Source organism: Ruditapes philippinarum, unplaced genomic scaffold (assembly GCF_026571515.1).
Source record: "Ruditapes philippinarum isolate M1 unplaced genomic scaffold, ASM2657151v2 ctg4538_1_1_1_1, whole genome shotgun sequence".
Classification (NCBI taxonomy): Eukaryota; Metazoa; Mollusca; class Bivalvia; order Venerida; family Veneridae; genus Ruditapes; species Ruditapes philippinarum.
The window spans coordinates 51,868-75,659 of NW_026864565.1; the positions used below are offsets into that span (position 1 = coordinate 51,868).

Consider the following 23,792-nt stretch of genomic DNA (forward strand, 5'->3'; position numbering starts at 1 on the left):
TAGCATTTTACTCATCTCTGCATGACAAAATATTACTTTTTGTTGGAGCATTATTTAAAGATCTTGTAACACAATTTTTTCATGGTTTTATTTCATAAATATTATGCTCAAATTAAGATTTGTCAATATTGTCAGTACCAATTAAGCATTATTTATAAAGATATTACCCAATTTAACATTTCATGTAAATAAAGGGAGGTAATTACAAATTTATTTTCTATAAATTCTAAGTCAAATTTTCCAATAAGAAATGAATGCATGTAATTTATTGATTAAATATAATGTGCACAAATATTTGCAGTACACATTTTACATATTCTTCAATATTTGGAAATTGTTTTATTTGCATAATTATATACATATATAATTTTTTGCAAGTGTGGTATACACACAGTAACACTATCAATCACAAAACATCTTTAACAATGTCCTACATTTGATGACAATTTTGCAATAAAAGACTTTTACCAAAACTAACGATAATACAAAATCGAATTTTCAATTTTCATCTATTTTGTTAATTACTGTTTGATGATCTCCTTCTCCAGAAATTGTACCATTAAGTCTAATAAAAGATATAGTTTCACTTATAATTTGTTAGGATAAATATTTGATCAAAATTGTCTTTGTTTATCCTTGAAGTTCAGCGTTTATACTTTTATTACAATGCGTATATAGTTAGTGATATTGATCAGCAACTAACTTAACTACAATATTTATTGAACAATTATATTTGTCCTCCACGAGACTTGATTTTATGAGTTCATTCTGCAAAACAGAAGTAGAACACATGAATATTGCAATATGTATTAAAACACTACAAATGGTACGAGTCATTTTCACACAATGTGTCATAAATCTATTTGTTTCTGGAATACCTTTGCTTGCAGTGATATGAACAGTATTTTACCAATTTGGTCGGTGCTGGTCAGCGTGAGAGAATTGCACTTTCTTTATAATTAATCTATAACCGTTTAAACAGACTTAATAAAACAGACTTTGTGTTTTCTTCTGTTGTTTTTTCCCCATTGATTTCAGAGTGTCTCTTTTCAAGAGTTTTTTTTTTGTGAACGAAAAATGATCTAAGATACATTCATTCCAATAAAAAAAAGTTTTCAACGTGATTTATAAAAAAAAGTTGATATACTTTCATTTGTTGTTAAGAGAGTAGAAAAGAGACAGTTTCTGTTTGGTATGCAAACAAATTACCTTACTTCAGTTCTTCACTACATTTTTTTCATCAAATACATTACATCTTGATCCTGACTCTTAATGGAAATTCTCAAACATCAATATAGTGTAGATATGATCAAGCATACACTAAAACGTCTGAAGCATACACTGATTTTTTGTTAAATATTTGTTTAACATTTAACGTTTATTTAGATCAATGACATATTACCTGTCATTCAAAGACATGTGGGCAAAGAGAATGTGAGTAATACCGCACTCAGTAAATGTTATGTAATCAGATCTAATGATATTGATAAAATAATAGCATGACTCGGTAATTTAATAGATGTGATCTTTGAAAAGAAGTCATAAATGTGCTGTCGTGCGAAGATACAATTACTTCTTTCTTAGAAACATATTCATCAAAGGAAAAAAAAGAATAATAAAAAAGAATAAGAACATTATAAAACACTAACTTACACCATAAACCTATTTTCCATTCAAAGTTAAAATACCTTGTAATAAATGAAAAAGATGACGAAAGCAATGTTTCAAGTGTTGCGTAAGTAATTCCACAAATGCACTTAATTTGGAAAAGAACGCATTTGTAATAGACGTTAATCTTTGTTAAAAGAATAATTATGTGGAGTTGATAGAATTATCACAGAAAATGTTTATTTACTTTCATTGTTTATAATCAAATGTATATTTAATAATCTCTTATATACACAAATTTCATTGATTTTAACATGCGTATATACATGTATAGGTTATCTACAACTATGTCAATTAAAAAAAATGTCAGAACAAAATAACGTGTTTATACCATTTATACCGATGTTTTATTTTTGCATATTATTTGTCGTGCATTAATAAAAGTGAGAGTGATATTCATCAACAACCTTGTTTTCTAGGAACATCGACAATTTCTCCCGATTTAGATATTATTTATATATAATGTATGAATACCAACACTAAATTTACGCGTACAACCATATTCTTTACTGCGGTTTAAGCATCAAACTGCAGTTGTTCACTACCAAAAGTAATGAAAATTTCAACGTCTTCTAATTTTACACCAGTTACGTTTCTAATATTAACCAACTAAATCAATTATTCTCAAATAGCAACAGCGGGTTCATGGTGGCACTGCATAGTTGACAAAAACAAATGTGTCAATGAGCCTTGAAAGTAGTTTTAATTTGTTTGGGTCGTCAGATCAAACAAATGATGGTAGCGAAATTTCAGACCCTGATATGCTTATTTGCAAAATCCACAAGTAGTCCGTTGTGGTTACTTCCCTTTAAAAGTACACTATCGCCGATAAAATTAAGGGGACATCACTGCGTAAAGATTGTCAAATGACATGCGCATTAATTTTCAAACTTTCTCAGGGAAGAAAAATAGTTCCTGATTGGTCGAAGATTTCTACTATTGTGTAATTATTTAATATTCCCGCAAATTACCGGTAATATATTCAAATAATTTTGATTCGCGGATGAATATCATTTTAATCAATGAAAATTGCTCGGCTATTCCGTAAATCTTCGGATTATTCAGATCGCCAAAATGAACATTTCTAATAAACAAAGTAAGGATGTTGACTCTAGTTAAGGGACGAATTTAGGCTGTCGTCGATCGATAATCAATTTAACCATATTAAAAGTCTACCCGATAATTTATTCCATGTAAACAAAGCGCTATTTTTAACCATTCAGCGTTTATTACACAAAGAGTAGTGAAATATCAAATACATGTCGGATGGTTTGGACGAGAAGATTTTTTTTCCTATTATTTACATCAGTGTTAAACAACAGGTTTTCGTAAACAAATTATCTCGAAATTATTAGGGATTACAAACCATTATTTAGAATAATGTGGTTTGCTTCAGGCTGTTTTCTTAAAAGTTCCCTGTGGTCCAGGGGTTACACGCTCGTTTAGGAAACGAGAGGCAGGGGTTAAAATCTTTGTTAAAGCACATCGTGTTTTCGTGTTTTTGTTTTTTCTTTGTTTTTTTTAATTATTTAAGCCAAATAAACATTGAGTTAAATATCAGAGTTGAAATTAGTCTTATAGCCAATTTACTACAGTTATAACACTGTAATCGGCATTGGTGACAGTATATAAACACAAACTGGTTTATAATCTCACAACCTTTACCTTTCTGACATTCTGAGACCTTTTAACTATCACCAGTTCATTCATTTCTTTCAATTCAGTTAAAGGCGTTACTTGAAGATGATACACGTAAAATTTCGTACAGTCTTTGGTACAAAGGTACCTAAATAAATCTCACAAAGAGCTAGTCAAATCACAAAATAATTACCAGATGAAAACACGTTTCAATGACAGTGCTAGAGTACTTTAATGGTAAAAAAATCAACATAATGTCATTTCTTTGAACCTGTGTATTTATTGCGTGAGAAACACATTCAGCATTTAAAACGATATGATTTTGAAACCCCGAGTAATTATTTTCTCTATAGAAACAACAAAGATATTCAAATAAAGGCGTTGATAATATGATAACATCAACACTAATTTTCATCAAATCACTTCAATGCATGAAGTAAAAAACATTTTTAAACTTCATTTAGATGAAATCATTGTACTTTTTATGTTCTTTGAGAAAAAAACTACACTTCAACACGAACAAATCATTATCGCTCACGATATCTTATATCGATTTCGTGTTTTAAAAATCGGTTAATTTGGTTACTTCAGAGAGTTGGGCATTTTTTTAAAAGGACAAAATGTCAAATTATAGATTTTAAGATAAGAATAATTGCTTTAATTCCCATTTGTTAATAAATTGTGTCTTGTTAAATAATCATTGATTTATTGAGTTAAATGATAACACATACGTTTAAATGTACGGAAACTTCCTGCTGCTGAAAATAATATGTTGTTTTCTTCATATGGTAATCACTGATTTGATACTACGTTATCACCCACCTGCAAACTGCTCCTAATCGGACTGTTTTGTTTTTGTCATCCCGTCGACTCGAAGGTAAAATGTGTTTTTATTCTAAGAAATTGTTAGCATATCAAAAATAATCTAGTTCATCAAAGATTGGCATGAGTACTTGATTTATTTTTAAAGAAAGTTTAAAGTTTTACTGCCCAGTTAAGTCCTGAAAACGGGATAAAAATTTAGAATCTAGAAGTAAAGCCAGTCTTTTGTACCCTACATTTTTTTTATATTTCAACGGTTTCTTAGAATAAAGAAATATTTTATCTTCGAGTCGACAAAGCAAACAAAACTGTCCAATTGGGAGCATTTTCCAGGTGCGCGATGACGTAGTATCCTACCATTGGTAATAAGAAGAATATCAATAAATGAAATGTCAAAATAATTACGTCTGAAGTTATATAACTACAAAGTTATAAAGTTGCTAAGAAAGGCTTTTATTGCTCAAGTTTTCGACTTAAATCAGTATGCGTACTTTATATGGAAAAGAAACAACAAAAGGAAAAGCCACTTTGCTTATGCGCTGATGTAATTATAATCAGTTAGTAAAAGCAACAAAAATATCTTATTTCTTATAACAAACTAAATCAATGTGGAATTATTTTGTTGTTGTTGTAGTTGTTTTTATTATTATTCAAAACATATTCACTGTGCATTTTTAGACTTAAAACAAACATATATAATATGAAATTTATTAGAACAGTCCTAGTTCATTTTCATTTTGTTCAAAGAAACCAGTGTCTTAAATTATGAAAGTGATATTTATAAAATTTAAAATAACTAAAAACTAGTAATGAATATATTTGCTTTTAGTGTTCCATAACCGTTCGTATATCGATCGATCCTAAAAAACCATTATTTGAAATCTTATATAGCATGTGGCTTTACTATGTTTTGTTTCTTACTTTCCTTCAAATCTATACTTAGGACAGGTTTAATTGTCTTCAGATGCAAAGTAACGCCTAATTATGTGTACTTCCTTTACTCACCAAAGTTTATTCGATGCAGCAGTACATCACTGAAGACACATTGGTTCACAGTGTGTCATAAATACCTCTACCATGGCGACCAACTGTCAATTACAAACACGCTAATTTTTCTGATTCATAGACAGACAATTTGACTAAGTTTGCATCAAGCGTATATTGTCAAATAAAGGAAAGTTAAGATACCAAGGCGTTGAATGTTCTTGATTACTTGCAACAGAATTTAATGAAAATAAACTATTTCAAGTCTATTTCTGCCCCTTTTGTTTGCGTGCCTTTGCTTTCATGAACTACAATTAACCAATGAAGTAAATGAACCCAAATAACCCAAATGCATTATCATTTCGTAAAGTCTCAATACAAAACCTTCTCATCAAAAGTTAAGAAATTTAAAGATCTTCTGAAACTATTCTTATCACAATCATGTGCATATCATAATTAGAAAAGCAGACAAATTAAAGAAATAACTTCCACGTTTATTTATCATTTATTAACCCTAATAGTATCATTAAAATTGTTAGCATTTGATACTTAAATAACTATCAAGAATGTATGAAGACATGGATGTCAAATATTTTCTAGTTATTCATTATCCTGGGTTTGACTTTAAGCGGTAAAATGAATACAATTAATTTAATCATAAAAAAATTGTGTTCACTAATCTATACCACATTATTATAATATCTCAATGTTAAAGACTAATCAGTATACCATAATATATGAGAACACAACACGAATAGTTACTTTAAACAGTATAATGATAACAATATGTGTATTCATGCATTCATTCATGTAAAAATATACGGTTGGCATTTAAAGTATATGAATAACCATACCAAATATATTCCCCTAACAAGATTGTAATTATATACACAACCATGCAAAATCATCCACCTGTACTAGATTGTTATTATGTATTCTTACATCTAGAAATTAAATTGAATGGAAAACAAATAACAAAACAATATTTTCTGCCAGATTACATGACATTGTTAAATTAAGAAAAAAACCCATAGACGATGATTGTCTTGCATGTTTGTTTGACTGATAAATCTAAAATGATGTTAAAACAAGGTTATCATCAAATTCAATTTTATCAAATGATCTAAGCGCTGTAAGTTGCATTATTTCTAATTAATGGGAAGTTTTCTTGTTTCAATTGTTCATCTGAATGGCTGTTTGATTAATTACAAACTTGCATGTGAAAAGTCATATCCAGAAAGCACTTTTAATAAATGACAAATACACAGTCAAAATATCAGCTTTAAACATTATTAAACATGGCATTCTTTAAAATATGCCATTAAACCAGAATTTCCAGAAATTCCAGAATTTCAATATTTCCGATCACTAAATCACTTAAAACGCTTAACATATCAAATATCATTTCTGAACTATTACGCGAATTTTGATAACACCGAAGAAGGAAATAAATAATAAATCATATTTTACCAAATAAGCATTATTTAATATAAAGCAAGATGAAGTCATCTTTTACGAATGATTTATAATTTTCCAAATGTATACCTATCATTTGAGCCGCGTCACGACAAAACCAACATAATGGGTTTGCGACCAGCATGGATCCACCCCAGCATGCGCATCCGCGCAGTCTGATCAGGATCCATGCTGTTTGCTATCAGTTTCTGTACTTGTAATAGAGTTGGTAAGCGAACAGCATGGACCCTGATCAGACAGCGCGGATGCAAACCCACTATGTTGGTTTGTCGTGACGCGGTTCATTTGATGTACAAGTAAGCCATACTGTTTGAAGCAGGGTTAAAACTGTTTATTCAATTATGATACTAGATAAACTAGATAAACCATTATTATTCATTATAAAACAATAATTAACACAATTTCTCAAATATTGATAACACAAACGAGGTTGTTATCATTCATTGACGTTTTGAAAATTGAATAGTGCTGAAGACGGTGCTAGGGGGGGGCATAGGGGTATGCTTTTTATTGTCTTTTATGAACAGTTTGCGTTATACAATTCGTGTAAACCAACAAATTAGTCATATATACACATTAATAGAAATACATGTCAATATATTTAAAAACTGGTTTCAAAATTATTAAGACTTAAACAGTTATGCTTAACACGACAAAACTAAACGTGTACATACTCGTCATTTAATGAGTAGTAATTTTTTTTAAACTGGGAAATTATAATGATAGATTATTACATAATGTCTTATTTAAAGTAAATGTTGGGTTATTGTTTGCTACTAATTTATATCTAAATAAGTCTAGTGTATGCCAATAAAAGGAAACGTCTTTTTTGCGTGGCACGAGATCGGTTACATTAAGTTTTACAGTAAAACCTTATTGTAAATTGTTATTTAATCGATGTCATTGTTGATTCTGATGTAAACGTATATTCCTTTTCCGTAGTTACACAATGCACTTTTCTAGCTCTTATCTTATGTCCATACTTAATGTGTAGGATCTTACGTACGTAATCTATTAAGCTATGTTTAGTAGATGACAATATGTGTTTCCTTTCCCGTCCATCGACTTGATATTGTGCACTATAACCGGGGCGTTTTCGTCTCAGGCTTAAATATATTGTCAACTAAAGATATTAGTTAATTCATTTTTTCTATTTGGAAGGGTGAGTTTAGTTCATAACTCAGTCTGGTTATTTTAGTTTAACCAACTACCATGGCGATTTATGTCAAAAAGGTAAACATGAATACAAGCACAAAAATGAAATGATTATTTTATTCCAGAACGTATAAATTTTCTACATTTTTAAAAAAATATCGCAATAAGAAACTTTTTAGAGATTTGAAAGTTAATGGGATTTTTTGTACGCTACTGGAAAAGTTTATTTTAAATGTTTTTATTCAGACGAATGTCTCATTTTTGTTTCAATGATTGACAGTAACTGTTGATATCGACGGATCAAGTCGGGGGTTAGGTCGGTACGGTACTCGAGTGTCTGTGAGTCGGAAGAGAAATGAAATTGAAAATTATTCATAAAAGAATACGCGATTTAAAGTAAAAACAAAAACAGTGTTATCTTTTAATTGTACGTATATGCAATATGATAATGATAATCTGAAAATATAACTACTTTACATAAAATTGTGAAGACTGTTTTGAACTAATCATAGCTAGTTTTCAAATAGGGCAATCATTTTTAAGTGGTATTATTATAGAGTAATAGAAATAAAAGTATTATCATATTAACACCATCTACTTTCTATTCTCCTTTATAAATTTTCAGACAAGTTTGGCTTATCTCAAAGCTACATGCATTTCTCAACTGTCCGCAAGAGTTGATTAGATTTTAATACATTGAAAAAGGACACTTTAGTTCACGGTTAATCATAAATACCGCTCCCTTGGCGGTTTAATGTCAATCACAGCTTGCATGAATCATTGATAATGGTAATAGTTTGATCGATCATCAGACGAGATTTAAAATAGCAACAGAATTTGCATGAAATGTTTAAAATTATGTTATGAAAACTTTTTTTTGTTTGTCTCGTTGAATATTATAAATTATTGCGTGTGAATGTACAAGACTTCATTCAAAATAACCAAACACTTAATACTCAGCACGCGTGATATTTGGATTAAGGGATAAATCAAAATTTACTTTAATTTCTGTTTTGAATATTACAAAAAAGCATAAAAACATTAATGTTTAAAGGACAATTTTTTATCATTCTATATGTATGTATATCACCTTTATTGAGTTATAATTGTGTCAGTTATTAAGAAGCGGTAACATGTACTATAAATTAGTCTTTAGAGTATCAAAATGTCTTTCTTGAACGTGAAAATTATCTTAATAAAATGTATCTACCGTGGCCTTTTTCCAGGTTCTTAATCGTTTCTAACGTCGCTTTTAATTGGATAATCGTGACGGCCTAACTTTCTATACAACCGTTTATATACATGTAGGACCCAGTAATATGTCAAAAATCTTTTTTATAACTACTAGTAATTAAATAATATATACGGCTATAAACCAATACTTTAAAAATCTACATTTTTTATTACAGTTGATTCGTTATAAAGCTTTATTTGATTTTAGAAACACCATATGCTGATAATGTATTAATAACAACACGAATGCAATGAAATATGCATCATTTTAATTGCTACAGCATTTTAAATATTTACTTTGTGTCATAACTGTCCTGTATGTCACAGCTATCCTGTATCCAACACTTAATTTCTAAACATTGTCTTAATTGCTTTAGCATTTAAATGTTTGCTTCGCCCAGTTGCTGTGTGCTTTTTGTGATATTCTTCAATCAGAAATTAGATAGGAAAATGATTCGTTTATATATTTTTTTTCTCGTATCATACTTGTAATAAAAAAGTAAAAAAAATGCATGTCGTTTTATGAAAATACATTGATCAATTTAATTTCTTGCGTTGAAAGATTCACGGTGTAATACTCATTTGGGGAATATTTCTCGTTCATGATTTTGAATCAATAAATTGCTGTTGAAATAGATGGCAATATTAACATATCATCATTCACATTTCAAAATCTACGTTATTTATCATCTGAGCGCTTTATCTATGAATTTACTTAAATCATCAAAGGAGTCAAAGGATCTCCTTTTAAAATGAAATCTGATGTTAGGTAAATTTTAAATGCAATATGTTATAATAGATATAAAGTTTGCTTTTCAACATCAGCAATAATGGACATTTTCAACAACAAGAAAAAGACACTGTGTAATAAATACGTCTGAGGCAAACATTGTCTTTTTATATCCATTCAGTTACAAATTTTATCTATTATTCTTAAATTAATGATTCTGAACTCTTACACTTTGTACAACAGTACCGATATTAATAACAGAAATGTCAGAAAGAAAGAAATCCGTGCATGACAACACTTATTTATATTCTGTTATCAGATTAAAATGTATTTGAAAGAATGGAGAACAAGAATTTGCAATTTAAAAGATATGATCTTTGCAAAACTGCGATGACATGCGACTGGTTATTAATTTGTGTCGGCATAAGAAAAACAGCTATTAAAAATCCTGGAAATGAACCTTATATCTATATTCCATTAAAAATAAAAACAACTTCTGAAAATTGAAGCAGATAGCCAAATCATTGTTGCCAAAATCGAGAGTAATGAAGAATCCCTAAAGAACGTCTAAAACGACAAAATTGAAAACCTTGCAGGCTCGGTTTGATTGAGGCTGTTCATGAACGGTAATGGAAAAAGAAAGTTACCGTCAACGCTCCCTAGCACCAGCTTAAGCAGTATTCATCATTTAATATGAAATGATAAAATTTGGAATTTTAAGAAATCCGCAGATGTGTTTATACGACTATTATAATGGATACTTCATTGTCACAGTCTCGTGTATAAATTTAGCGATGCTGAATTTGTAACAATTATTCCTTGTTAAATTAGGGTTTATTTTATTTTGTCGACTTGTTTATTACAGAATGTGACTAATTTATATTAAATAGAATCCGCTTGTTACTTAGAGAATGATGTCCCACTTACTTATGATAAACTTATGTTTCGTGGACATTTATGTAATTAACCTTTTTGATTCATTACAAATTAATGATGTGAAAATAGCGCAAAACAAAATATTCATACTAATTTACTTGTAAAAACTCCTCAGAAAATTAAATGTAGATTTTCTCTAATTAGTAATGTAAAAGTATATTCCGAGAAATTCTACTTTCTTATGTCAGATATGTTTAACACAACGTATTATCCAATTGAAAAACATTGATACAAGGGGACCACGGTGGCACCGTATCGCTCACAAAAATAATGTGAAAATGGTTTTAAACAGTAGTTATTTTAAATACTTATTTTACATTTCCAGCTTAATTGAAAAGATAAATATTATTACTTTTTGACGACCGAATTTGATTTTTAATGTAAACCTTAAATTACTTTAATTTAGCGGTAAACTGTCCATAACTTAACAAGAGATGTTCGGAGTTTTTTTTTATAAAAGTCTGAACAATCCTCAGATCTAGACAGAAAATAGCAAAGAGACATTCAAATATATGCTGTGAAGTCTACCAAAACGTTTATAGATGGTACAATCAATTTGATGATGATCAATGTGTTTTTTGAATTGTCTGTCAATAGGTTCTAGAGGCATCTTAATAACTTAAATTATTATCACAAATATAAAATTGCAAATGAAAACCTGACACAAAATCTTTTCATATAAAAAACCGTTTCAAAACCAGTGTTCTTTAAGAAAAACGCCATTTCTTAGAGTTCGTGTGTCCATTGCGTGAGAAAGACATTAAGGATTTGACGCGATATAACAAGTGATATTTAAATAAAAATGTCAACACCAAAGGACCGACAATACACATTTTTATTAAGTGACCTCGGAACTTGAATTCTATTCCCTAAAATAATAAAATTAAGTTAGATGAAAGACACAAACACGAATAAACCATTGGCGATAACACTCTCAAATATCTTTTGTTACTTAAAGATGAAAAACAGAAATGAAATAAAATGAGTCCGGTTGTATGGAAATATTTGTTTTTTTGTATATTTTCACCAGTCAGGTATATAAAAATGAAATAAATAAAATAAAAATATCTTGGTCAATTAATATAAAATCCATTTTTTAACAATTGTGCAACAAAGTCGAAGGTCATTAAAAATTATTGGCTTATTGAGTGAAATGACAACATTGAAAACTATCAAAATTATCAAAAAATACCCTTCCAGTGGTGAATATAAGCTGTGTTATTTTTTACCCTTCTTAAAAGCTTTTTGATAAAGAATTGAAATACATCAAATGACAAATAAAAAATGTTACTTAACACATTGAAAGTAATCATATGAATCTAATATGGTATTACGACGAAAACCAAGTTCTTGAAAAGATGACCCTTGATCGTTCACATGTGTGCTTGCAGACAGTTTTACAATCTCTATTAAATACAAATTAAAAACTTTAAATGTTAATATCCATTTTCCATACATCTTGGCTTTTCATTTTCGCTTTTTATTCAGATTTTTAGGTCTTGGCTGACTCAATTGTCATAAGATGCAAGATTACATCGAATTATGTACACTCCCTTTAGTCACAAAGGTTAATGTGATTCGCTGCATTGCAAAAGACAGATTGGTTCACTTTTGTCATAAATACCGCTCCTTGGCAACGAAATGTCAATCACAGTCTGCATTTGAAGGTTTATGTCGATAACAGACAATTTGACTCATTTTGAATCGAATGTTAAATACAAAATTTCAGAGATGTTCAGGTTTTGACGCGATGAAAGAGTTAATCTATTATATTGTTACAGTATATAAATTAATAAAACTAAAATCTACGCACTGCATGGTAATAAAAATTATTTTACAAATATGTTTCTTTTTAGATAAGTTCTTAATGACGTTTGACATTATACCAATTAATGTATAGTTTTGTAAACTATGCTTAGTTCTTGTTATTCCCCTGGTCTAAACAAGAATTCAATATTCTGTGAAATTAAAATTCCAAAATTTCTAGACAATATTTTATTCTCAAAAAGTTAAGTTTTTTATTTTTCCTTCGCCATCTTTTGGTTTATAAATTAGTAGATTTAAAGGTTGTTAGAATTATGTATGACTGTCAAAATAAACTTTGTTTTCATGTGCTAATTCGAATTCCTTACGTCAATTTATATCAATGTAGTATCTAGGCTAAATATGCAAGAATATTCAAAATGCCTTAAAAGATTGAAAACATTATGACCTCTTCCACAAATAAGATAATTCAAATAACAACTTGTGTTAGCATTACACAGGAAAAGAAAAAACTTTCAAGAAAAAACTTTTTAAAGAAAGTCAGAAAACCCAATGGCACCCGTGGAAGATGAAAACACCCTTGCGATAAATTCGCAGACCATTTATGGACAAGATCAAGAAGATTCGCGAGTCTCTGAAAGATTTTGAAAAACTATAAAACCTTTGGTCAAAGACGTACCCACCGTTTGGATCTTTCGAAAGTCTTACAGAGGATGAGATTAAAATGCTCATAAGTCAGTTACAAACTAAATCTTGTGAGCTTGACTTCTGCCCACCAAAGTATTGAAATCATTTCTCAATGAACTTTTGCCTACGATTACCCAGCTTGTGAATCTTTCTCTGACGCAAGGTGTTTTTCCAGCTAAATGGAAAAAGGCAATAGTCAGGCCTCTGTTGAAAAAATCTGGTCTTGAACTCATATTGCCAACTATCGACCGTCAGCAACTTGTCATCTTGTCCAAATTGATTGAAAAAGCACCCTTCATCGACTAAATAAACATGTAAACGGAAACGATCTCCTCCTTCCAACGAATCAGTCGGCCTATCGTCGGTTTCACTCCTGTAGTCAGCCCTTTTTATACTCGTAAACGACATTCTTGATGCAAATGGAGCATCAAGAGGTCACTGCACTGAGAGCTCTAGATTAAGTGCTGCTTTTGATACTGTCGACCATAACATACTGTTAAATGTATTTGAAAGTCAATATGGCGTCTTTGGATCTGCGCTGGAATGGATAGATTCATATTTGAGGCCGCGTAGCTGTCGAGTGAGTGTTAACTCGAATGTGTCATCAGAACGGGAACTTGACTGTAGTGTCCCCCAGGGAAGCTGTTTGGGCCCTTGGCTCTACTTGACGTACGCAGGAACTATCTTGACATTGTACCTCCCCATTTCGTGCACGCATTTGCAGACGACCACGTTGCAAATAAACGTTTTAAACCATCACCTACCGCAGAAGCAAGCGCAATACTGAACCTCCAGGACTGTGCAGTGCAATATAAATGATTGGATGAACAGCAACAAGTTAAAAAATGAACAATTCAAAGACAGAGTTTATTCTTTTCGAAGTCGTCCACAGCTGAATAAGTGTAACACCAAAGAAATCAATATATGTCGTAATGTTATTGAATCACAACATTGTATACGGTATCTTGGTGCTTTTTGGATGAGTCTCTAAATTTCAAAGATCACATTAAAAAGAAAGTGTAGAACTGCTATGTTAAACTATTTCAAGATCAAGAGCATTCGAAAGTATCTGACAAAGGAGCCGCTGAAACACTTGTTTTATTCTTTAGTAATATCCCATTTAGATTATTGCAACATCATTCTATACGGCATATCTTCAAAATGAATTAGCCAAACTTCAACGTATTCAAAATATGTGTGCCAAACTGGTGTTAGGTCGATCCAAGTATGAAGTTCTAAAACAGGCATTTATTCGATCTGCACTGGCTTCCGATTTAAGCACGAATCAGTTTCAAGATACTGACATACATGTATAACTGTTCGGTAGGAAACGCACCATCATATTAATAGAGCTTTTGTCTCATCCAAGTGTCAAAACGAACCTTAAGATCATCTGAATCCTCTGTTGGTTGTTATGTTGTTCCTTTAATAAGAAGAGGACTTTTTCTGACAGAGCTTTTAGCACGATAGGACCAAAATTGTGGAATGAACTACCTATAAATGTGAGAAAATGTGAATCTGTTGAAATTTCAAAAGACAACTGAAATCATTTTACTTCAAGGACTTTTTTGCACTTTTTTAAGTGACGCTGAAGCATTGTCTGTTCCTAATTGTTTTGTGCATGTTTGTATATTTCTATCAGTTTTTATTATTTTCATTGTACAATAATATGGGCGCCGTCATGACATTTTGTACCTTCGGACAAGTTTTTCAAACACCGGTTAAAAGTCCGCGAAATTGTTCGCAGTTTATGTCGGCTTTTCAAGTACCTTGTTGCCGCTAGATCATGAATTTCCGTGTTTTGTAGGCGGAATTTAGACACCCATGTCTGAGAAGAATGATTTTCAGGTATTTTTGTATCTTTATATGACTTAAAAAACAAAAAATACAAAGATTTAAAGTGCAAAACTAGATTTTTTTACTCTTTTGAGATGTTGCGTCTGCTGTCAAATTTGACAGATGATTTGAGCGCTTCAGTTAAAAAATGAGGTTATTTATGGTGAAATTATGTTTTTATTTGTGAACTTGCATCCTGAATGTAATATATAACACCAAGTATTTAGCAGTTTAAGTTTAAGATGTAAATTTTATCGAATAATCCCGATTTTCAGTGGTTTTACTTCTTAGCAACAGTATATACAAAGGAATTGCCTCCCTTCGTAACATAGTTACAGACCAAGAGTAATCGTTCATGTTATCGATCGATTTACTGTACTATAGAAATATAACAATAGGAAGCAATAATAGTGTCTGTAGCGCAGTCGGGAGAGTGAAGGACTAACATGTTAGAGGACCGAAGTTCGTAACCTTGAACCACACTTTTTTTTTTTTTTTTTTTATTTTTTTTATAGTATGCATTCATTAAATAAATTGAAATTGTACCTGTAACAGTGCTTCATAGATATTTTGTAAGAAGGGAAAATATTTGTTAATATTACCTCATTTACTATCGTACCTGAGTTATTTTAACTGGATAACTGGGACAACATTTATTCATTTATATTTTATTCTAGATTATATCGATTATAACTATCATCGATCATACAATTTTATCAATAGATTATTATATTTTTTTTTTACTTTATTTAAACGCAGGAATTAGATGAGTTATATGAGGAATTTGGCATTGTTAATGAAACAGTCGAGAAGGGGCCAAATGCACATGTAACAGAGGACGAATTAAATGGAGAGTGGGGAGACGATGATGATGACCAACATGCAGAGACAATCATAGGACGTGTCCACGAGTTTGTCTACAGTGCTGCAGAGGGCATGCCGGAAGGATCAGATGGGGAGAGGGGCGAGGGCGTTTTTGAATCAGAGTCGGATGATAATAATGTCACAAGTGTACAATGTAAGTGTAAGACCAATTGTTTGTCGCAGTTTGATGCTGAACACATTCAAGGGCATATATTGTCTCTCAGGGAAATGGAGAAAGACCAAAAGGAGATGTTTGTTATGGGAAGTCTGTTGAAAATAGGTGCACAGGAAACCAGGAAAGGTAAACGTAAACGAGTTAGATATAGATATACATTTGATGGCAAAACTGTTTGTAAATCTGTGTTCTGTCACATTAATGATATTGGGCAGAGAACTGTTAAATCTTTACTAAAACATTTAAATTCAAATGGACCGGTGCCGCGAATACATGGGAATACCGGGAGAAAGCCAAGCCATGCAGTTAAGTACGAGGACGTGCGTTTCTGTGTTGATTTCCTGGTATTATATGCAGAAATCAACGGGTTAACAATGCCAGCAGCACCACGCGGAGCAGACGAGGCTGCACCTGTACTGTTACCATGTAATACTACGAAAGTGGATTTACATTCAAAAATACAACAAGCATGTGTAGAAGCCGGGCGTAAGATGTCTTGGTATAACTACATTTAAATGTGTTTGGAAGCAATGCCTTCCACACATTAAGATAATGACGGCAAAAGATGACGTTTGTCATAAGTGCGAGATAATAAGGAAACGGGTGGCTGATGCTATAAATGAGATGGACAAACTTGAGGCAGCAAACGATTTACGAGAACATATACAGGTAATATTCATTTTATTACGCGTTAATAAAATTTAAAATCCGTTCGACAGCGGAATTGAATCAAACATCCTGATTTGACTTTAACACCTATTACGCTTAATTAATCAAAACAAGTCTGCAATTTTCATGTCAGTTTGTTGTTATTAATGCTTTCAAGGATCACCTTTTACAATATGTTTATAAGTAACACTGATTTTTCCGTGCAAAGTTCTTGCGGTAATTATTTGCCTCCATAATGGAACCATACTTTTGAAATTATTGACATATCGATTGAATTATAGTTTGATACATGTGATACCAAATTTGCTATCAACAATTTAACATTTATTAAGAAAATATTTGTGTTTACTAGCATCACATGTTTATAGATATTTTATTGAAAGGTTAATAATTATAGAGTTGGAGTGATTTTTTGTTTATATTTTTTGTTTATTTACACAAACTATGTAGGACGCACAGAGAGAGCGACAGGTTTATAGACAGACAATAGAGGAGGCTCGTGAGGAAATGAGGCACACATCAGTCACAGTCAATCGACCTGCCCAGCCATGCACTAGTGATTTATCAAAAGTGCACTATACTTTCGACTATTCTCAAAATGTGACAATACCACATCATAGTCAACAAATGGGCCCTTTGTATTTTGTTACTGGCAGGAAAATACAAATTTTTGGCGTCCGTGTTGATTCTGTGTCACAACAATATAATTATCTTATAGACGAGGATGAATCGATTGGTATGTTAAGAATAAATAAATAAATAAATAAATAAATAAATAAGTAAAGAAATTTTGCTTTTTTCTATAATACAGATATTTTGCTTTTCATTATTGTAAAATATTAATTTCATATAAACATAATTATAATAAATAAAATGTCATTTTAAATGTGTGCTGTCGAAATATGAAATATACTTAGAATTGATGTAAATTAACAGGTGCTGATGGTACAGGGACACACGGGCCAAACTCAGTTATAAGTATGCTACATCACTGCCTCGAAAACCAGGGATTTGGAGAGAAAGCTTGCATCATGCACGCTGACAACTGTGGTTGTGAGTATTTTTCCGTAAATGTCTTTTTAATTAGATAATAGTAAAGCACTGAACATTCCGTTTTATATTCAAAATGCTACATTTTACAAAGCATAGTTTTTAATTTTTTAAGTTTTTAGTTTAAATGTTGAAATAAAAATATATTAATTTTTTATTACAGCGCAGAATAAAAATCGATTTATGTTAGCGTATCTGGCGTGGCGAATTCATATGGGGCTCCATGATGAGATAACACTCCTGATGGGAATTCCTGGTCACACAAAGTAATTTATGTTTTTAATTCATATTATATTTTATACTCGTATAATGCGAATAATGTATTTTAGTTTATGACAGTCCTCTACAATAATTCTGGTCTGCACAAAACGATCATTTGCTATTTTTTATGTGTTTAAACATGTATGTGCTTGCACACCAGCGGGCATATTTTATGCATGCCATAGAGACAATCTGGCCATAAGATTAAAACTAAAACACTGTCGAACAAATCGATTATTCCAGAACAAATCTACTTGCAATCATTATGTTCCTATAGAAATAAAAATAAATCAACATAAACTATAAATAAGCAATTTTTATATGAGCCGCGTCACGACAAAACCAACATAGTGCGTTTGCGACCAGCATGGATCCAGACCAGCCTGTGCATCCGCGCAGTCTAATCAGGATACATGCTGTTCGCTATCAGTTTCTCTACTTGTAATAGACTTGGTAAGCGAACAGTTAGAACCTTATCAGACTGCACGGATGCGCTGGCTGGTCTGGATCCATGCTGGTCGCAAACCCATTATGTTGGTTTTGTCATGATACGGCTCATATAGTTTTTTATTCGATTCCAGGTGTCTTGTGGATGGAGGATTTGGACATATCAAGAAGCTGTATAGACGCACGGACTGCGACAGTATTTCGCAGGTGGCATCTGTCGTGAGAAAGTCTGCTTCAAGCAATTTCCCCGTGCTCTTCCGCAAGGAGGATGGATGTCAGAATTGGACTTGGTATTCTATTACAAATTTTTGAATTTCTAAATTTACACCCCATTTAAATAAGTTTGTACAATAAAACAACTAAACAAATTAATAGAGAGCTCAATTCGGCGCTCGGCATATATGCTGTCATATTACTTGTACGTGTATTAATAATTGCTTGTCATTGTAAATTATCAAGTAGTTTATGATTGACATAATATTAACTAGTCAACATATGTTACAGGTATGACTGGAAGACATTTTTGCCGCGCTTCTTTTTACCATTAAGGGTATACAGCGGTATCACTATTTCCGTGTTACGAAAGAATGCTGTATACGTGAAAGAGCGCTCAACTGACGTAGAGCAGCAGGTCACAATCCTAAAGAGAAATGCTACAGTACCAGAAGATATTCTCCCTGCAGTTTTGCTACCGGGTGGACTTTCCCGCGCAAGGCAGCAATACCTGTACAAAAATGTACGACCTTTTGTACGTCAGGCGTATCGTGATGTGACGTGCCCACCGTTACGGGAAGAATGACAATTTAGATTTACATGTACAAATGTATACATGCATTATCTTTGTCTGTATGTTTAGTCCTAAGATTTGTTATCAATAAACTAGATATTTATATGATCTATATATTTCAAGTTATAAAATTTTGTTAATCGTAAATTAACCAATATACTGGGTACATAAGTGCTGATCCGTTTATGTGATTTCTTCCGTTATCGTTTTATTTTTATGATTTTGAAGTTTGTAACTTCATAGGACTGTAAAATAAATTCATTTGGAGTTACTGTCTTTATTGGTTCTTACACAATCCATTCTTAACACAAGGCAATTCGGCAATAAACCACGACGTTCTTTAAAACGTTCAACGTTTAAACAAACGTCGTCGTCGACGTCGGAGCAACACATTGGTCTATGTACATAAAAAGATATATCTTTGTCATTTTTCAAGTTATTTTCGTCAAATAAAAAGTAAAATCATCTGTAATAATTGGTTTCTATGAAAATTATGAAACCAAAAAATCGAAGAAAATTGCCCGAAGGGTCATTTTGTCATGAAGGCGCCCATATAATAAAGTCTAGCCCATGTGTTATCATGTGCAGGGATGCAGGGGTGTAGATTGTTACATGTTGGTGGGGATTGACCCAATCACTGTGACCGTCGCACTGCTGGGAGTATTGTGTATGGTAGCACTGGGAGTAGCACATATAAGGTATATAGCTGTACAACGCCATTGAATATGTATTCTATATGTAGAAATAGGCGTTAAATCAAGTTTTCAAGTTTCAAGTTTCAAAAGAAAAAACATGATTGCATGGCAAAATTAACCTAAAGACCATCAACATTCACAACGACTGTATTGCATGTTAATGCAAATAATTGTTCTCAAATGATGACAAGTTAAAAAAGGTTTTCTGCAGGGAATAGTTTTAATATTTTTAATACCAGACATATAATTTAAGTGTGTGAAGTTTTCATGCAGATACCAGCTTATTCATTTCAAGATGCTAGACATGTAAAATATGAAAAACAAGATCAACAAGGAAAGGCGGCGTTCAATGAACGCAACCCCCATATGCCCCCATATGTAAGTTGCATTTATTACTTTTTGTCAACTTGAAGCATTCTTCTTTCTATCAATCTAATGCAGGGTCGTTTGATAAATTACAAACTTGCATGTAAGAAGTCTTAACAAGAAAACAGTTCTAAGAAATGAAAATTGACGAGAAACAATTTCTGTGTTGTCATATTTGGATCAAAAAAGAAAAATCTAATTCATTTTGCTGTAAACCCGCGAGCAAAGTTCTATTTTTATCATAACGAGTGCATTTTCAAAACGAGGTAATATTTAATCGATCTGATAACCGATGTAGTTCAGCGAAACAAAGAAAAATATGAAAATAATTTACAATTTAGATTTCAATCTAAAGTAGTAAATGACAGGTGTTGCAATTCAATAATACAAAGTCAAATAATTTATTGGCAAAAACATATACATGTTCATCGCCAAGTAACATTTTGGCGGTACAAAGTACAGAAAAGTAAGATACATACATGATAAATTATACATATACATAATTATTTATGAGCGTACATTATTTCAAACAAATGTATTAAGTAGATTCATTTCTCAGTTGCATTGCTGAATAAACAAATTTTGCTAAGTTTACAATTACATTTTTGTTCGTACATTTCATTATTGATATGAATTTATTTAAATTAGGCCATGAGCAATAATATCTAGGTAAACATGTTTTCCTTAAGTCGTTATAATATGGACATACTAATAAGAAGTGATATTCAGTTTCAATTTGTTTCATATTGCATTTTGTACAGAGGCGTTGGTTTCTTTCAATATTTCTATGTCTACCCTCTTCAATAGCTAATTTGTGCGAAGAGCACCTAAACCTTGATAGCATTTTACGATGTTTTACATTATTAATACAACTTAAATATTTTTCTTGGGTAAATTCAATTTTAAACAAATTATAACTTTCTAACTTTGAGAAAGTATCAAGCTCGGCACACCATTGCTGTAGCTGCTGATCATAAATTCTTTGTATAATAGTATTAACATGCACAAGTGAAATATTTATCATTATTCCATAGATATATGAAAAACCTAAGTCTGACAACATATTTTTAACATTTTTTGACCAGCTATTTAACAAAATTACCATTTGCATCTTTTAAAAATACCAACTTGTATAAAAGAGAGTTTGGGGATTTCATAATTCTGTACAAGTACTTAACAATTCTGACTTTTCGCAGAACTAATAATGGAAATCGTCCAAATTCACCAAGAACCGCTGATGTTGTAGTTTGCTGACGTACACCAAGAACTTGTTTTAAAAATTTCAAATGTACCTTTTCGATGTCTGGTGCCTAATGAAAACCCCATACCTCTGAACTATATGTAAGAATCGGTAAAACCATGCTATCAAAGATTTTGATTTTTTCTGTGACATTAAGGGAAATTGATTCAAATAGAGAATTAACAGAGTATAGTGCTTTAAGCGCTTGATTAGATAACGCCTTTTGGGCTTGATAAAAATTCCCATTAGATGATAATGTAAACACCAAGATAGGTGAATGACTTAACAGCGCTAAGTAATTCATTATTGTAATATACCTCAACATTTTCATTTCTATTTCCAGATTTAAAAACCATAGCAACCGTTTTTTTTTCTACATTCACCACAATACCCCACTTAGTACAATATGTATTAAGTTTATTAAGGAGGCATTGCAATCCTTCCTTAGAATAAGAATAAAACTGTATCGTCCGCAAATAATAGTAAAAATATTTGTATATTATCTAATGAAAATGTATCAACATTATCTATTTGTAAATTTTCGTGCATATCATTTACGAAGAAAATAAATATAAATAACAATGGTGAGAGTGGTTCCCCTTGTTTTAAGCCCATATAACTCTCAAAATTATCTGTCAGGCAACCATTTGCTCTTACACAAGATTTCACACAATTATACATACTTCGTAACATTGTTACAAACTTTATATGATACACCAGATTCAATCAATTTAAACCATATTCCATTTCTGTATAACATATCAAAACATTTTTTTAAATCAATAAATGAATGCATATACCTTTTTCTTTTTCATGACGTATTATCTTATTAATAATTGAACATAAAACAAAAATGCAATCAGTAGTACTTTATCTTTCCTAAAACCATACTGGAAATCATTCAATATTTCATTACTTTCGGCCCATTTACGTAATCTCATGTCTAACAATATTGAGAAAAGTTTAGAAAATATACTAAGTAAGGTGATACCCCTGTAATTATTCACATCATTTAGGTTACCCTTCTTGGGCACTGGTACAATAATACCACTACACCACGATTCAGGATATTCATTTGAATTGAAAATATGATTAAACAATTTACATAATATTGGTGCTAAAATTGTTTTGCATTCAATAAATATCTCCGGAATAAGTTTATCTATACCAGCACTTTTACCACTCTTAAGGGTAGAAATAGCCTTTATCACATCATCGATCGTAAAGTCCATGTCAAGTTCTTCAACATTATTGTAAAATATATCATTATTATCTAAATGTTCCTCAACAAAATTATTTTTGAATGTCTCTTCGTTTGAAAATAAGTTTTTAAAATGCTCAAAAAAATCTTCCGATGACAGTTCATTTTTGCTTGATTTCTTTCTCATTTTTTTTATTTCCTTCCAAACTTTTGTTGCTGCGTGCCAGCTAAAAATGACATTTTTCTTTCTCTGATTTAAATGAAATTTAGTACGTGCTCGCCTCTTAGCTATTCTATAAAGACGTCTGTTATTAACAAGTAATTCTATATTTTGATTCGACCTGTTCTTACAATAATTTTTGTTTGCACGTTTTAAACTCTTTTTCTAGCGTTCTCACAGTCTTGATTAAACCATGAACTTTTAAATTTTTCTCTTTCTATTATTTGTATTCTTTCTTATTTCTTTTGACTCTCCAAATATACTAAATGATTTTTCATACAAAACATCTGATTTTTTCTGTATACCTATATCTAATTCAACATCATTTCTAATTACACTATTCACAATCATGTCAATGTTCGTAATTTCAATCTCAATCAATTCTTTGTAATTATCAATCTTGTCTCTATCTTCGTTATTCCATTTTAATACATTAATACTAACACTTTCATTATCAATGATTTCCGTTATACATGCAAAACTCAGATCAAGTTGAACAGGTTTATGATGTGAAAAAGTAAACAAATCATGTATTTTAAATTCATGTACAAAGGGAAATAACTCGCACTGCATAAGCACATAATCAATTAGACTTTTACCTGTATTAGACATAAAGGTAAAATTGCCTATACCTGAAAATACAAAATACCCTTGCTGCTTTAAAAAAAATTATACTCCTGCTTAGTTAATATCGCCGGAAGGTTTAGATTGAACACAATTGTTTTTAGCTGTTTACTGACGCTTTGATACTTTGGGACATTAATATCCATTTTAATTCGCTTTGTTGGTGTCCAGTTACATGTATCACAGTATTTTGATTCACCAACCCTCTAACAGTGTTTTGATTCATCAACGAATACCGTCATATTACGAATGTTAAAATCTAAA

The 23,792-nt window shown here is 31.2% G+C and overlaps 1 protein-coding gene across 1 annotated transcript; it reads left to right on the plus strand.

The window, feature by feature from the left end:
* The first annotated feature begins 16,455 nt into the window (after positions 1–16,455).
* Positions 16,456–19,194, plus strand: LOC132726092 (uncharacterized). The gene is made up of 6 exons (XM_060711360.1): positions 16,456–16,637; positions 17,088–17,373; positions 17,574–17,690; positions 17,851–17,953; positions 18,530–18,685; positions 18,900–19,194. Exons 1-6 carry the CDS (start codon positions 16,521–16,523, stop codon positions 19,192–19,194), a joined length of 1,074 nt encoding a protein of 357 aa, XP_060567343.1. The 5' UTR covers positions 16,456–16,520.
* Positions 19,195–23,792: the final 4,598 nt, after the last annotated feature.

Excerpts from the sequence above, each read along its gene's own strand:
- LOC132726092 (XM_060711360.1), top strand. The coding sequence starts at position 16,521 with ATGACGGCAAAAGATGACGTTTGTCATAAGTGCGAGATAATAAGGAAA. Across the intron at positions 17,954-18,529 it reads GGAATTCCTGGTCACACAAA|GTGTCTTGTGGATGGAGGAT; the intron begins GTAATTTATGTT and ends ATTCGATTCCAG. Across the intron at positions 18,686-18,899 it reads GGATGTCAGAATTGGACTTG|GTATGACTGGAAGACATTTT; the intron begins GTATTCTATTAC and ends CATATGTTACAG.